The 17510-nt window shown below is 40.1% G+C and overlaps 1 protein-coding gene across 3 annotated transcripts in view; it reads left to right on the forward strand.

Moving 5' to 3' along the window:
• The window catches only part of qkia (QKI, KH domain containing, RNA binding a), a 68201-nt gene that overhangs the window by 23284 nt on the left and 27407 nt on the right, over positions 1–17510 (forward strand). For all 3 annotated transcript variants that reach the window (XM_087780609.1, XM_087780611.1, XM_087780610.1), the window contains exons 2-3: positions 2287–2429; positions 16188–16304. In XM_087780609.1, the coding sequence (XP_087636735.1) occupies positions 2287–2429; positions 16188–16304 (260 nt within the window). The remainder of the gene's footprint in view (positions 1–2286; positions 2430–16187; positions 16305–17510) is intronic.

The following is a 17510-nucleotide window of genomic DNA, read 5'->3' on the forward strand; positions in this document are numbered from 1 at the left end:
TCTGTAATCAAACTAGTTTCATCTGTAATCAAACTAGTTTCATCTGTAATCAAACTAGTTTCATCTGTAATCAAACTAGTTTCATCTGTAATCAAACTAGTTTCATCTGTAATCAAACTAGTGTCATCTGTAATCAAACTAGTTTCATCTGTAATCAAACTAGTTTCATCTGTAATCAAACTAGTGTCATCTGTAATCAAACTAGTTTCATCTGTAATCAAACTAGTTTCATCTGTAATCAAACTAGTTTCATCTGTAATCAAACTAGTGTCATCTGTAATCAAACTAGTTTCATCTGTAATCAAACTAGTTTCATCTGTAATCAAACTAGTTTCATCTGTAATCAAACTAGTGTCATCTGTAATCAAACTAGTTTCATCTGTAATCAAACTAGTTTCATCTGTAATCAAACTAGTTTCATCTGTAATCAAACTAGTGTCATCTGTAATCAAACTAGTGTCATCTGTAATGAAACTAGTTTCATCTGTAATGAAACTAGTTTCATCTGTAATCAAACTAGTGTCATCTGTAATCAAACTAGTGTCATCTGTAATCAAACTAGTGTCATCTGTAATCAAACTAGTGTCATCTGTAATCAAACTAGTTTCATCTGTAATCAAACTAGTGTCATCTGTAATCACACTAGTTTCATCTGTAATCAAACTAGTTTCATCTGTAATCAAACTAGTTTCATCTGTAATCAAACTAGTTTCATCTGTAATCAAACTAGTTCACATCACATCATACTTGCGTTACCTTTGTGTGTAGTTAAGTCCTGTTTCTAGTTCAGTCGTGTGTGTAGTTCAGTCGTGTGTGTAGTTAAGTACAGTGTGTAGTTAAGTACAGTGTGTAGTTAAGTACAGTGTGTAGTTAAGTCATACAGCCGTGAATGTTCAGTACCAGTCATTTCTTCAAGTGTTGTGGTTCTGAAGGTTGCTGAGCGTGTGATGTTTTGTGTTTATTTAAGTCGTGTGTGTAGTTAAGTCATTTCTTCAAGTGTTGTAGTTGCAGAGATCAACAGAGTACTTACATACATGTATATTGTGTTACAGAGATCAACAGAGTACTTACATACATGTATATTGTGTTGCAGAGATCAACAGAGTACTTACATACATGTATATTGTGTTGCAGAGATCAACAGAGTACTTACATACATGTATATTGTGTTACAGAGATCAACAGAGTACTTACATACATGTATATTGTGTTGCAGAGATCAACAGAGTACTTACATACATGTATATTGTGTTGCAGAGATCAACAGAGTACTTACATACATGTATATTGTGTTGCAGAGATCAACAGAGTACTTACATACATGTATATTGTGTTGCAGAGATCAACAGAGTACTTACATACATGTATATTGTGTTGCAGAGATCAACAGAGTACTTACATACATGTATATTGTGTTGCAGAGTAGTTACATACATGTATATTGTGTTGCAGAGTAGTTACATACATGTATATTGTGTTGCAGAGTAGTTACATACATGTATATTGTGTTGCAGAGATCAACAGAGTACTTACATACATGTATATTGTGTTGCAGAGTAGTTACATACATGTATATTGTGTTGCAGAGTACTTACATACATGTATATTGTGTTGCAGAGATCAACAGAGTACTTACATACATGTATATTGTGTTGCAGAGTAGTTACATACATGTATATTGTGTTGCAGAGATCAACAGAGTACTTACATACATGTATATTGTGTTACAGAGTACTTACAAACATGTATATTGTGTTGCAGAGATCAACAGAGTACTTACATACATGTATATTGTGTTACAGAGTACTTACATATATGTATATTGTGTTGCAGAGATCAACAGAGTACTTACATACATGTATATTGTGTAACAGAGTACTTACATACATGTATATTGTGTAACAGAGTACTTACAAACATGTATATTGTGTTACAGAGATCAACAGAGTACTTACATACATGTATATTGTGTTGCAGAGATCAACAGAGTACTTACATACATGTATATTGTGTTGCAGAGTACTCACAAACATGTATATTGTGTTGCAGAGATCAACAGAGTACTTACATACATGTATATTGTGTTACAGAGTACTTACAAACATGTATATTGTGTAACAGAGTACTTACAAACATGTATATTGTGTTGCAGAGATCAACAGAGTACTTACAAACATGTATATTGTGTTACAGAGTACTTACAAACATGTATATTGTGTTGCAGAGTACTTACAAACATGTATATTGTGTTGCAGAGTACTTACAAACATGTATATTGTGTTGCAGAGATCAACAGAGTACGTAAGGACATGTACAGCGACACAGTGAACGGCCTGGTGGACCGACACCCTCTGGAGCTCCCTGAGCCTCTGGGTCCGATCGTCCACCTGCAGGAGAAGCTGTTCGTTCCCGTCAAAGAGTATCCTGACGTAAGTCACCTTCCAACATCTTCTCCACGACACGAGTCATAATCTCTGCACACAAACACTCGCTGCTCGTAATCCCGCGAGCGAGTGAATGGAGGAGGTGACGCCGGGATAAGAGGAGCAGGAGAGCAGGCCAGCCAGGCGTGGATTGCATTTTCCCCATGACAGGATTGATAAAGGCCACTTGGGACTGGATTGGATCAGCTAAGCTGTAGCAGCGACGCTGACCCGCGGTCCGAGTGCATCCAGAACCTAAGTTCACCCACTAGTGAGCACTGGTGCCTCGGCAGCGTAATTATGTGTGACGGACGTCAGTGGCTGCTGAGGCCATCCATACAAGTATTATATATTTAATATGTAGTGGACAAATATTATACATTTAATCTAATATGTAGTGGACAAATATTATATATTTAATCTAATATGTAGTGGACAAATATTATATATTTAATCTAATATGTAGTGGACAAATATTATATATTTAATCTAATATGTAGTGGACAAATATTATACATTTAATCTAATATGTAGTGGACAAATATTATATATTTAATCTAATATGTAGTGGACAAATATTATATATTTAATCTAATATGTAGTGGACAAATATTATATATTTAATCTAATATGTAGTGGACAAATATTATATATTTAATCGAATATGTAGTGGACAAATATTATATATTTAATCTAATATGTAGTGGACAAATATTATATATTTAATCTAATATGTAGTGGACAAATATTATATTTAATCTAATATGTAGTGGACACATATTATATTTAATCTAATATGTAGTGGACAAATATTATATATTTAATCTAATATGTAGTGTACAAATATTATATTTAGTTTAATATGTAGTGGACAAATATTATATTTAGTTTAATATGTAGTGGACAAATATTATATATTTAATCTAATATGTAGTGGACAAATATTATATTTAGTTTAATATGTAGTGGACAAATATTATATATTTAATCTAATATGTAGTGGACAAATATTATATTTAGTTTAATATGTAGTGGACAAATATTATATATTTAATCTAATATGTAGTGGACACATATTATATTTAATCTAATATGTAGTGGACAAATATTATATATTTAATCTAATATGTAGTGGACAAATATTATATTTAGTTTAATATGTAGTGGACAAATATTATATTTAGTTTAATATGTAGTGGACAAATATTATATTTAGTTTAATATGTAGTGGACAAATATTATGTTTAATTTAGTATCTAGTGTACAAATATTATATTTAGTTTAATATGTAGTGTACAAATATTATGTTTAATTTAGTATCTAGTGTACAAATATTATGTTTAATTTAGTATGTAGTGTACAAATATTATGTTTAATTTAGTATCTAGTGGACACATATTATGTTTAATCTAATATGTAGTGAACAAATATTATATTTAATCTAATATGTAGTGTACAAATATTATATATTTAATTTAATATATAGTATCCAAATATTATATATTTAATCAAATATATAGTATACAAATATACCACAGCATGATGACATGTTTCTATGACAGAAATGTCATTAAATGATCCTTTTTAAATGTTTTACTGCAGATATGTTGACATTAAAGTTGTACATGTGATTGACAGTCACGTGTTATAGTTCAGCTTCACTAATACATGAGTTTGAACGAAAGAGAAAATAACTGTAAATCTCAGAAGAATTTAAAAACATTTAAAGGTCGACTAATGTCATGAACTTATTACTTTATAAACTGAAATCTGGGCGAACGAGAGGTTACGAGAGTCCATTATGACGTAATAATAGCTTCACTCCTAGTCCAGCTGTAATCACGCTTTGTTTATACAACCAATCCCTTGGAGGTGGAGACCATTGATGGCAGACAAACCTCCATGCTTGACCAATCACTGCAGAGTGGGTGTGGTTATGGTCAACAAGATTTAATCTCCAGAAAAACAGTTTTTCAGTGGGCGGAGCTTATGATCATTTTCCATTGTCAATATTTCAACGAAAAGAGAGTTTTGTACAAACACACACTGATGATACAATAGAGTCACACATCACAACAACACACACACACACTGATACAATAGAGTCACGCATCACAACAACACACACACACACTGATACAATAGAGTCACACATCACAACAACACACACACACTGATGATACAATAGAGTCACACATCACAACAACACACACACACTGATGATACAATAGAGTCACACATCACAACAACACACACACACACACTGATACAATAGAGTCACACATCACAACAACACACACACACACTGATACAATAGAGTCACACATCACAACAACACACACACACTGATGATACAATAGAGTCACACATCACAACAACACACACACACACTGATACAATAGAGTCACACATCACAACAACACACACACACACACACACTTATACAATAGAGTCACGCATCACAACAACACACACACACTGATGATACAATAGAGTCACACATCACAACAACACACACACTGATGATACAATAGAGTCACACATCACAACAACACACACACACTGATGATAGAAAAGAGTCACACATCACAACAACACACACACTGATGATACAATAGAGTCACACATCACAACAACACACACACTGATGATACAATAGAGTCACACATCACAACAACACACACTGATGATACAATAGAGTCACACATCACAACAACACACACACTGATGATACAATAGAGTCACACATCACAACAACACACACACTGATGATACAATAGAGTCACACATCACAACAACACACACACACTGATGATACAATAGAGTCACACATCACAACAACAACACACACTGATGATACAATAGAGTCACACATACACACACACAAATACACACTTTAGTTCCACTTTAAACATTGCAGGCCTAAGTCCGGCCTCTAGATGGCAGCAGTCGTTACGTCCTCACAGCTAAAGGAAGAATAATGACTGAGGACGAGAGGATACAGTGAGTCCAGCAGCTTTTGAAGCTGATGTTTGGACATATTTTGGTTTGAAAACAAATGAAGTTAAACTTAATAAATGAGGTTTATCTTTCAGTGCATAGAAAGTAAATGTTTCCTCAACTGTGAACCTGCAATGCATGCTGGTTAATACTCTTTCTGTCCGTCACAGATGGAGTTAAGGCTCTTGTTCTCTCGTATCCTTTAACACTCCAGGGTTTCAGAGTAAATGCAGAATAAAACTCTGTTTTGATTTACATGTTCGAAGCTGATACTCTTGGCAGGGCTGAAGTATTTCTGCTCATCCGTGAACTTCTCGTCAACAAGACGGAATAATGGAAGCGTTTGTTTTGGTTTGATGGAGGAGATGATTCAGGATCAGGTCGAGATTGGATCGTGAAGAATGGAGAAGAAAGGATGAGTCGCTTCAACCCTGTCGCACTGGGATGATGATTATTAGACCAGGAGTATCTCACTCTCACGACTACACTAGTACTGCAGACACACACACTACACTAGTACTGCAGACACACGCACTACACTAGTACTGCAGACACACACACTACACTAGTACTGCAGACACGCACACTACACTAGTACTGCAGACACACACACTACACTAGTACTGCAGACACACACACACTACACTAGTACTGCAGACACACACACTACACTAGTACTGCAGACACACACACACTACAGTAGTACTGCAGACACACACACACTACACTAGTACTGCAGACACACACACACTACAGTAGTACTGCAGACACACACACACTACACTAGTACTGCAGACACACACACACTACACTAGTACTGCAGACACACACACACTACAGTAGTACTGCAGACACACACACACTACACTAGTACTGCAGACACACACACACTACAGTAGTACTGCAGACACACACACACTACACTAGTACTGCAGACACACACACACTACAGTAGTACTGCAGACACACACACACTACACTAGTACTGCAGACACACACACACTACAGTAGTACTGCAGACACACACACACTACACTAGTACTGCAGACACACACACACTACAGTAGTACTGCAGACACACACACACTACACTAGTACTGCAGACACACACACACTACACTAGTACTGCAGACACACACACACTACAGTAGTACTGCAGACACACACACACTACAGTAGTACTGCAGACACACACACACTACACTAGTACTGCAGACACACACACACTACACTAGTACTGCAGACACACACACTACACTAGTACTGCAGACACACACACACTACAGTAGTACTGCAGACACACACACACTACACTAGTACTGCAGACACACACACACTACACTAGTACTGCAGACACACACACACTACAGTAGTACTGCAGACACACACACACTACACTAGTACTGCAGACACACACACACTACACTAGTACTGCAGACACACACACACACTACAGTAGTACTGCAGACACACACACACTACACTAGTACTGCAGACACACTCTTGCATCATCCTCACTCGTGATACTTCCTCACCTGCTCGTCTGCACCAGTTAATTAGATTCTCTGGAGTCTGGATGTCACTGTTTCACCGTCGAGTTTCCACGTCTGCTTGAGTGTGTGTGTGTGTGTGTGTGTGTGGGTGTGTGTTTCTCTTCTGTGTACATGTGTGCATCTATCTGTCTAGTGTGTGTCTCTTCTGTGTGTGTGTGTGTGCATCTATCTGTCTAGTGTGTGTCTCTTCTGTGTGTGTGTGTGCATCTGTTTTTCTAGTGTGTGTCTCTTCTGTGTGTGTGCATCTGTTTTTCTGGTGTGCGTCTCTTCTGTGTGTGTGCATCTGTTTGTCTAGTGTGTGTCTCTGCACTTTACATTCTCTCTGGATGTCGTCGCTGATGCCGCGACTCTTGACTGACAGCTGTGTTGCCGACTATCTGATAACTTCTACTTTCAATTAAATGCTATCTGTGGCTCTGTGCTAAACACACACACACACACACACACACACACACACACACACACACACACATTTAACGGCGGCTGACTGACAGCTCAGCATGTCATTTTCCGCTGACCTTCAGACATCTGATAGGATGTGTGACACGTCTTTTAAATACCCGTCTGTCTCGCTCTTATTCGCTGCTGCTCCTGTTTCCACGACTGCTAAACGTCTGCATCGATTGTTTGTTACACTTGAATGAAAATAAGTCGGTTTGAAGTGAACTGTAGGGATTAGACGTGAATATATAAATCATTGAATATCATCTTCTGCAATAATACGCTCGTTCCTCAGGATATGATGTCATTATATAAGTTAGTAGGAGTGAGTGTGTGTGTGTGTGTGTGTCAAGAGTGTGTTGATGTCACGATACAATGATTTATAGTGATAGTGTAGTAACAAGTATATATGTGTAGTATTGTCCAGTACTTGACTCTGGTGTTGTGATAGTGTAGTAACAAGTATATATGTGTAGTATTGTCCAGTACTTGACTCTGGTGTTGTGATAGTGTAGTAACAAGTATATATGTGTAGTATTGTCCAGTACTTGACTCTGGTGTTGTGATAGTGTAGTAACAAGTATATATGTGTAGTATTGTCCAGTACTTGACTCTGGTGTTGTGATAGTGTAGTAACAAGTATATATGTGTAGTATTGTCCAGTACTTGACTCTGGTGTTGTGATAGTGTAGTAACAAGTATATAAGTGTAGTATTGTCCAGTACTTGACTCTGGTGTTGTGATAGTGTAGTAACAAGTATATATGTGTAGTATTGTCCAGTACTTGACTCTGGTGTTGTGATAGTGTAGTAACAAGTATATAAGTGTAGTATTGTCCAGTACTTGACTCTGGTGTTGTGATAGTGTAGTAACAAGTATATATGTGTAGTATTGTCCAGTACTTGACTCTGGTGTTGTGATAGTGTAGTAACAAGTATATATGTGTAGTATTGTCCAGTACTTGACTCTGGTGTTGTGATAGTGTAGTAACAAGTATATATGTGTAGTATTGTCCAGTACTTGACTCTGGTGTTGTGATAGTGTAGTAACAAGTATATATATGTAGTATTGTCCAGTACTTGACTCTGGTGTTGTGATAGTGTAGTAACAAGTATATAAGTGTAGTATTGTCCAGTACTTGACTCTGGTGTTGTGATAGTGTAGTAACAAGTATATATATGTAGTATTGTCCAGTACTTGACTCTGGTGTGATCACATGACTCTTGACAAAGCTTTAAAAGCTGCTGGACTCACTGTATCCTCTCGTCCTCAGTCATCGTTCTTCCTTAAGCTGTGAGGATGTAACGACTGTTGCCATCTAGAGGCCAGAAGTTTAATTGCAAAATAATATTAACAAAAGGTCATTATTTAACAGCCATAGTGATGTCAACGTGTTTTTTAGGCTTAAAAACAATATTTTGTGTTTATAGATGAAAAGCTTTAAGTTAATAACGTGAATAAATAATTGTTTGCTCTCTGACTGAAGGTATTTTGAGGTCAAGGGTCAGACGAGGTTCTGTCCTCTCGCTGCGACTCAGGATAAAAGATAAAAATAAGGTGTGAGTCGACAGTTCGTCCTCAATCGTTTCACTGCAGCTCAAGAGCTTCGGCTCGTTTGCAGCGAAGTAATTAAAGTGACTCCCATGAGGGTCTCGTCGTTGTTGAAGGTTCTTGAAGGTTCTTGAAGGTTCTTGAAGGATCTTGAAGGATCTTGAAGTCCTTCTGACCCTCACGTCACATCAGGACCAGCAACATGTTCTCAGCAGATCTTCTGTAGCTTCTCAACAAACATAACTTTGTTGTCCTGGAATGTGTGAGAAGATAAACAGCTTTTGTGAAACAATAAGTAGCAACAGTATCGTGAGGGTTTACTTCTTCTCTCAGTATCATCGCTGGAGTACTCGGAGTAAACTCAGCAGCCTCAGCAATGTTTGAATCATGAGTGTCAGTTTTAACTAAGAACTAGAACCATATCTTTAATAATGTCTTTTTAATGTCTTTATCTGGTTTTACTTTGACATTTGTTGTTGGAATGTGAAGTGAAATATAAATGATTATTACTGTAGTTATATATCAATACTTGTATGTTGTAGTTTTATATGATTACAGTTTGAGTCGAGATCCATTATGAAAGTTTTATATTATTACAAATTATTATTATTATTATTATGATGAATCCACATCAACAGTGTTTTTGTACTTTTTCAAAAGACTTGTGAAGCCGAACTTCAGTTGTGTGTCATTGTGTCAGTCGTTGTCATCACTTTGTTCAGAGTGTGTGACCTGGTTGTGTAGCTACTAGTTAAGTTGACTTGATGATGACACGTCGTCATACTTACTAAAACCAAGCGGATCAGAGTCACGGTGACCACATGTGACCCACTTGGATTCCTGGTCCTGGTGTTTATAAAAACCACAGTCGTGGCCTGATCTTCATGATCTTCACTTTTCCATGAGTGTCGTGTTCTGATCACTCTCTGCTCCACACGTTTACAAACTCTGCTCTGATCGAACAAACTTCACCTCGTCCTCCTCGTCCTCCTCGTCCTCCTCGTCCTCCTCGTCCTCCCTGTCCTCCCTGCCCCCCCCTCCTCACCGCGCCTGAACCCCCAGAATAAACCTGCAGAATTATCCGAGCAGTCATGGATTAGACGGTAAACGCTGGATATGCGAAGGAAAAAAGTCAGCTTTGAAGTCTTCCGGGGCTTTGAGGCGAAATGTCATCATTGGAATCTAGATTGAATCCCACCCCCCTGACCCCCGACCCCCCTCGCACCCCCCTCACCCCCTCACCCCCCCTCAGTCCTCATGGACCTGTTTTTAATGTGGTCCTTCGTTCTCTCTCTTACAAACATGGCATCATTTTAACGACAGACAAACCTCGACTAGAGAGGATGAGGATCACACCTCACCTGGTGCTCCCATGATGCCTTGCTACACACTAATCTATGTAGTGACTGTGTCGGTACGATTTCGGTCCCCCCTACATTATCGTCCCCCACTTCCTACGTGATGACGTCACTCGCTTCATACGTGGCTTTAAAATATTTTTTATGGTTAAAGAAACGTTTAAATGATACTTTTTACCTCATAAAACATTTATATTGACAAGAAGACGATCTTCGTCAACATCATTTCTTTCTTTCATTTCCTGGTCTGACGATCATGTGACTTTGACACCAACAGGAAGTGCTACATGTGACGAAGCCTCTGATTGGCTGAAGCTGTTTTACTAATAATAATACACAACTGTACAATGAAATGCAAACATTCCAGTTCAGAAATATGTTTATATGTGTGTAGTTTGGATCATAAACACCTCAGTAAATATTTATGTTTCGAAAGAACGGAAAGTAATGATGTTGACGAAGATCGTCTTCTGTCAATATAAATGTTTTATGTAGTAAAAAGTATCATGTAAACGTTCTGTTGACGTTTATTAACCATAAAGAATATTTTTAAGAGACGTTCTCATATGCAGCGAGTGATGTCATCACGCAGGAAGTAGAGACGATACTGTACGACACCGTCTGATCGTCGCTACACTACTGAATTTAAATACTATGTTGCCATGACGACAGCTGCGATGGGTCGGCTGGGCGGCCAAGCATCACAGTAGCTCTTCAGGTCGATGTGGCAGAGAGCGTTGTTGAGACGAACGACACCTCATGTTGTGTATTTACTGTTGAGACGCTTTTGTCTGTTAGAAGAATAAAAACTTCCATAACAGAGCGATTTCACTTCCTGGTGACAATGGATGCGTTACGGGGCGCAGCGGGTGTCACCTGTGTGTGTGTGTGTGTGTGTGAAGAGACTCACCTGTGTGTGTGTGAAGTGTGTGTGAAGGTAATCCTGGTGCGATCGGTGGAAACACACGCTCCGGGATGAAAGTAATGAAAGACGAGATGTTGCCCAGAATCAAGTGTCGCACATCTCCATGCGTCCGGCTGCTTAATAACTGATTGGTATTCTGGGTCTCGGCGCCGCCGCCTGATAAGCCCTCGTCGCACACACTCGCCAGAGCCCTCGGCCTGATCTCATTTCCTGTCTCCGCCGCCGCCGCAAACAAACACTGTCAAAGGAACAATTGTTCTGCTTCTCTGAGCATTGTTGCTGGATCTGCTGGAGTCTCACAGTTTCTGCTCACACCAGTCACGTGACCACCAGCCCGGGCGTCTGGGGTGTAAGAGTTCACACACTCATTGTGATTTTACACACACACACCGCTCACACACACAAACAAAAGACGTGCATGTACACAACTGTGGAGTCGTGATAACTGGCTGAACAAAGTCTCTTTAATGTCAACGTAAGCTCTTGTCCTGAAGGAGACTTTGTTACTGTGTGTGTGTCACTGTGTGTGTGTGTGTCACTGTGTGTGTGTGTGTGTGTCACTGTGTGTGTGTGTCACTGTGTGTGTGTGTCACTGTGTGTGTGTGTGTCACTGTGTGTGTGTGTCACTGTGTGTGTGTGTGTGTCACTGTGTGTGTGTGTCACTGTGTGTGTGTATCACTGTGTGTGTGTGTCACTGTGTGTGTGTGTCACTGTGTGTGTGTGTCACTGTGTGTGTGTGTCACTGTGTGTGTGTGTGTGTGTGTCACTGTGTGTGTGTGTGTGTGTGTCACTGTGTGTGTGTGTGTGTGTGTGTGTGTCACTGTGTGTGTGTGTGTCACTGTGTGTGTGTGTGTGTGTGTCACTGTGTGTGTCACTGTGTGTGTGTGTGTGTGTGTGTCACTGTGTGTGTGTGTCACTGTGTGTGTGTGTGTGTGTGTGTCACTGTGTGTGTGTGTCACTGTGTGTGTGTCACTGTGTGTGTGTGTGTCACTGTGTGTGTGTGTGTCACTGTGTGTGTGTGTGTGTGTCACTGTGTGTGTGTGTGTGTGTGTCACTGTGTGTGTGTGTGTGTGTGTGTCACTGTGTGTGTGCGTCACTGTGTGTGTGTGTCACTGTGTGTGTGTGTGTGTGTGTCACTGTGTGTGTGTGTGTCACTGTGTGTGTGTGTCACTGTGTGTGTGTGTCACTGTGTGTGTGTGTGTGTGTGTCACTGTGTGTGTGTGTGTCACTGTGTGTGTGTGTGTGTGTCACTGTGTGTGTGTGTGTGTGTGTCACTGTGTGTGTGTGTCACTGTGTGTGTGTGTCACTGTGTGTGTGTGTCACTGTGTGTGTGTGTGTCACTGTGTGTGTGTGTGTCACTGTGTGTGTGTGTCACTGTGTGTGTGTGTGTCACTGTGTGTGTGTGTGTCACTGTGTGTGTGTGTGTCACTGTGTGTGTGTGTGTCACTGTGTGTGTGTGTCACTGCGAGTGTGTGTGTGTCACTGTGTGTGTGTCACTGTGTGTCTTTTGGACAGACTTGTACTGGTTCTCTGTTATTAATCCGTCTCTGGAGTCCAAGTCCACTGGGAAGTGCGTCTTAAAACTCAAACAGTCTTGGAGGCGAACAATCAAAACATCCTGATTTATTTAAAGCCCCGAACAATGTTATCAGTGAAGCACACATAAATGTACGTTAAATACCAGTCAAATGACCTTGTGAATCAAGATAGGATGATTCTTTCTTGAGTCAGTGAAGTGTGAACCTAAGATGAGTTATTTTAACTCCAGCCGGCGAAGGTTCCTCTGCATTAGTGGACTCATGGTTCAGAGCCAGAACTGGATCCTCTTCTCGTGGTGCTGAGTTGACCTCCTGGCAGACTCCACTCTGTACCCTTTAGATAAGTCTGGGCTCTGTTGTCTCTGCGAGGGCTTAAGATGGAGGTCCAGCCTTCGTAGCACCAGGAACCTTTTTAAAACGCTTCTGTGGAGCCGAGGTCACGAGTCAACAACTGTCGGAGGATATTCTTTATCAGCTTAGATGTTGATTTTATAGTTGGTTTGGTTCATATTTCAGTTCAGTTAATGTTGTGTCTTTAAAACCATGACTTTCTAGGATTGTTGTTGTCGTTTCATTCAAAGGAGACACAACTAGTGACCAAGTTATTGATTTAATATTGATATCAATAATGTGATGCCTTCACTTCAAAACCACTTCCTGAACTCATCCCTGAATATGATCAGGTCCAGTCTTCGTTAAGATTTCATTTTTAGTTTAGGTACAACTTTATTGATCCTCAGCAGGTCTCAATTAGACGCAATTATTCATAAAAAATAAATAAAAATAAAATAAGAAGAAGAGCAAAGAGAAATAAAGACAAACAATCTAAGTCTTAAGATAAACAACATATTTTTCAGCTTCAAGCTTCCAGAGAAAATAAAAAGATTTGCTGATTCTGATCCAATGAATCTGATGTTCATTATCTTTAGTTTCTCTTTAAAAACCCACACGAGGTTCGATCACCGAACTATACCTTGAGAGATGAAACGTGTTTGTCAGTCAGTACTGAAGTGCAGTACTCAGTACTGAAGTGCAGTACTCAGTACTGACTGACAAACAACAGGCAGAAACCTCAGGCAGAACCAGACTCTGAGCAGTGAGGGAGAAGAAGAAGAAGAAGGACCACATTGAGGTGCAGGGTCATGGAGACGGTCTTGGGTCTGGTGACGACCCTCGAGTCCAGAGAGATTTGATCATATTGTCCAGTTCCTTTGATTGTGTAGTTGTTGTGTAACCAGAGTTCTTCAAAACATCACACGCTCCAGGTTTCTTCCTTTTATTTTCCTCGCCTGGAAAGACGTGATGCAGAGCGACAGCTTCCTGCTGCGTGTTCCTCAGGCTGCTGCTGTTTTCATAGAGGCTGAGTCAGGATTGTTGCTTCATGTCTCCGGACAGGTGTCTCCGGACAGGTGTCTCCGGACAGGTGTCTCCGGACAGGTGTCTCCGGACAGATGTCTCTGGACAGGTGTCTCTGGACAGGTGTCTCCGGACAGGTGTCTCTGGACAGGTGTCTCTGGACAGGTGTCTCCGGACAGGTGTCTCTGGACAGGTGTCTCCGGACAGGTGTCTCCGGACAGGTGTCTCTGGACAGGTGTCTCTGGACAGGTGTCTCCGGACAGGTGTCTCCGGACAGGTGTCTCCGGACAGGTGTCTCTAGACAGGTGTCTCTGGACAGGTGTCTCTGGACAGGTGTCTCTGGACAGATGTCTCCGGACAGATGTCTCTGGACAGGTGTCTCCGGACAGGTGTCTCTAGACAGGTGTCTCCGGACAGGTGTCTCTAGACAGGTGTCTCTAGACAGGTGTCTCCGGACAGGTGTCTCCGGACAGGTGTCTCTGGACAGATGTCTCCGGACAGATGTCTCTGGACAGGTGTCTCCGGACAGGTGTCTCTAGACGGGTGTCTCTAGACAGGTGTCTCCGGACAGGTGTCTCCGGACAGGTGTCTCTGGACAGGTGTCTCCGGACAGGTGTCTCCGGACAGGTGTCTCTGGACAGGTGTCTCTGGACAGGTGACCTGCTGTACCTCACTGGACACACTCTTGCTCACACTTTTACATGGTTGGGGGGTCACAGCGTCACGAGATGGTGGTCCGCGGAGTGACAGCAGAACACTTCCTGTATTGTGTATCAGTGTGTGTGTGTGTAGGTGTGCGTGCGTGTGTAGGTGTGCGTGTGTGTGTGTGTGTATCATTGTTTGCTTGAGTTAAACATTTGAAATGTTACAACTTGAAAAGCTGTTTTTTTCATTCAAGCATTTAGTTATTTTTTTAATTGTTCAATTCAATCATTTCAATATCAATAATGATAATATATCATGATAATATATCATGATAATATATCATGATAATATATAATGATAATATATCATGATAATATATCATGATAATATATCATGATAATATATCATGATAATATATCATGATAATATATAATTACCTCAGTTCTCTTTCATATGTATTTTGGATTTATTGACTATTATTATTATATTTATTTACAAACTATTGAAATAACAAACAGATTTTCACCATTTAAATGCTTGAAGTAAATGATTCTGAAAACACATTATATAGAATAATGGTTCCACACGAGAATATTGGATCCACGTCCACAGAAGATCCTGGACTGAAGAAGCACGTAAACAAACGAGCGTTGAACTTGTAATCCGTCGGTGATTAAATGAGACTCGACTGGAGGCATCAGAGCAGATGTTTGTCATTGAAGACGTGAAGCGTCCGCAGCAGAGTGACGTCACTCATTGTCGACTCAAAAATCCTCTCCATACGCAAGTGTTTGTGACTCGAGTGGATGGTGTTTGTTCGTCTGCTGCGTCGCTGGTTTCACGCCATTGTTCTCCTCCGAGACGCTGCCGTCTGTTTGGATTATTGCGACACGTTTTCATCCCATTCAAAGACATCTTCAAGCAGAGAAGGATTTCAGTCTGTAAATACTTTGCTCTTTTTTTGCCACAAAGCTGCAAAAGCTACTGTGAGACGAGTCGCCCTGAAGAGACTTCATCTCGTGGTCCTCATCTCGTGGTCTCACCTTCACTCTGGTCCTGAAGAGACTTCATCTCGTGGTCTCACCTTCACTCTGGTCCTGAAGAGACTTCATCTCGTGGTCTCACCTTCACTCTGGTCCTGAAGAGACTTCATCTCGTGGTCTCACCTTCACTGTGGTCCTGAAGAGACTTCATCTCGTGGTCTCACCTTCACTCTGGTCCTGAAGAGACTTCATCTCGTGGTCTCACCTTCACTCTGGTCCTGAAGAGACTTCATCTCGTGGTCTCACCTTCACTCTGGTCCTGAAGAGACTTCATCTCGTGGTCTCACCTTCACTCTGGTCCTGAAGTGTTTGACTTGTAATGAATGCTCACCTGTTCTCTCTCTCTCTCTGCAGTACAACTTCGTGGGCAGGATCCTCGGACCTCGAGGACTGACAGCCAAACAGTTGGAAGCAGAGACAGGATGTAAAATCATGGTTCGAGGAAAAAGCTCAATGAGAGACAAGAAGAAGGTTTGTGTTACTTTTCTTCATCGACTCATGAGAATCTGGTCTTTTCTAACGTTTTAATCGTTTTTATTGATGCCCTCGTGAGACTTTAAGTTACTTTCATGCACTTCTTGTCTAGTCTTGGTGAGAAAATGATTTTCTGATTGTTTATTAAATGAACCTTCATTATTTTATATTATCAATGTATCAACTTTTAGTTCCTCACTCACACACACACACACACACTCACACACACACACACACACACCTGCTCATACGTGAACACACACCAAAGTCCCGTCAGTGTATCGCGTGTCACTAAGAAGTGACTAAAGCCGCCATGAAGGCGATGCCGCTGCGACCGTTGATGTCTGACGGCTTCATCCTGACATCGGATCTATTTGCGAGGCGCAGTGGAAAGTACAGGAGGCAGTGTCGAGGCAGACGGCCAAGGCCAGGGGCGTCCTCTATTTCTGGACACACTGAGGTCGGAGACATAAAAGGATAATGTGTGTGTGTGTGTGTGTGTGTCCTTATCTTCAGATCAACATCACTCACTCCGCAGTGAACCATCGTCACTTGAACGTCGTTTACACTCAATAACTTATTTATTATTTATTTATTACTTACTTATTAAATACAATCAACGTTTTCTTTTCTATTCAAGCGTCCTTTCATTTATCCTCCGTGAGATCAACCATCAACCCTCTGGTGATAAAATACTCACTGAATTCTTCATGTATTGATAACGAAGACGCTTCTTAAAACCTCCTCCAAACCCACGAGTCGCATCTTCATTGATCTTTAAACAGATTCATTGATTTATTTCTCGTCCATTACATCAGTTCAACAGTACATTTATAACTGTAATCAAACAATGTTGTTATCAACCAAATATAAATGATGAATATTCATGTGTACATAATGTCATTATTATTTATCAATACTTCAGTCATTCCCAGTGTGACGTTCATACTAAAAAACTTTATTAATGAAGGTAAAACACTATATTAATGAAGGTAAAACACTATATTAATGAAGGTAAAACACTATATTAATGAAGGTAAAACACTATATTAATGAAGGTAAAACACTATATTAATGAAGGTAAAACACTATATTAATGAAGATAAAACACTATATTAATGAAGATAAAACACTATATTAATGAAGGTAAAACACTATATTAATGAAGGTAAAACACTATATTAATGAAGGTAAAACACTATA

Source organism: Callionymus lyra, chromosome 18 (assembly GCF_982586985.1).
Source record: "Callionymus lyra chromosome 18, fCalLyr1.hap1.1, whole genome shotgun sequence".
In the NCBI taxonomy this organism is placed as follows: Eukaryota; Metazoa; Chordata; class Actinopteri; order Syngnathiformes; family Callionymidae; genus Callionymus; species Callionymus lyra.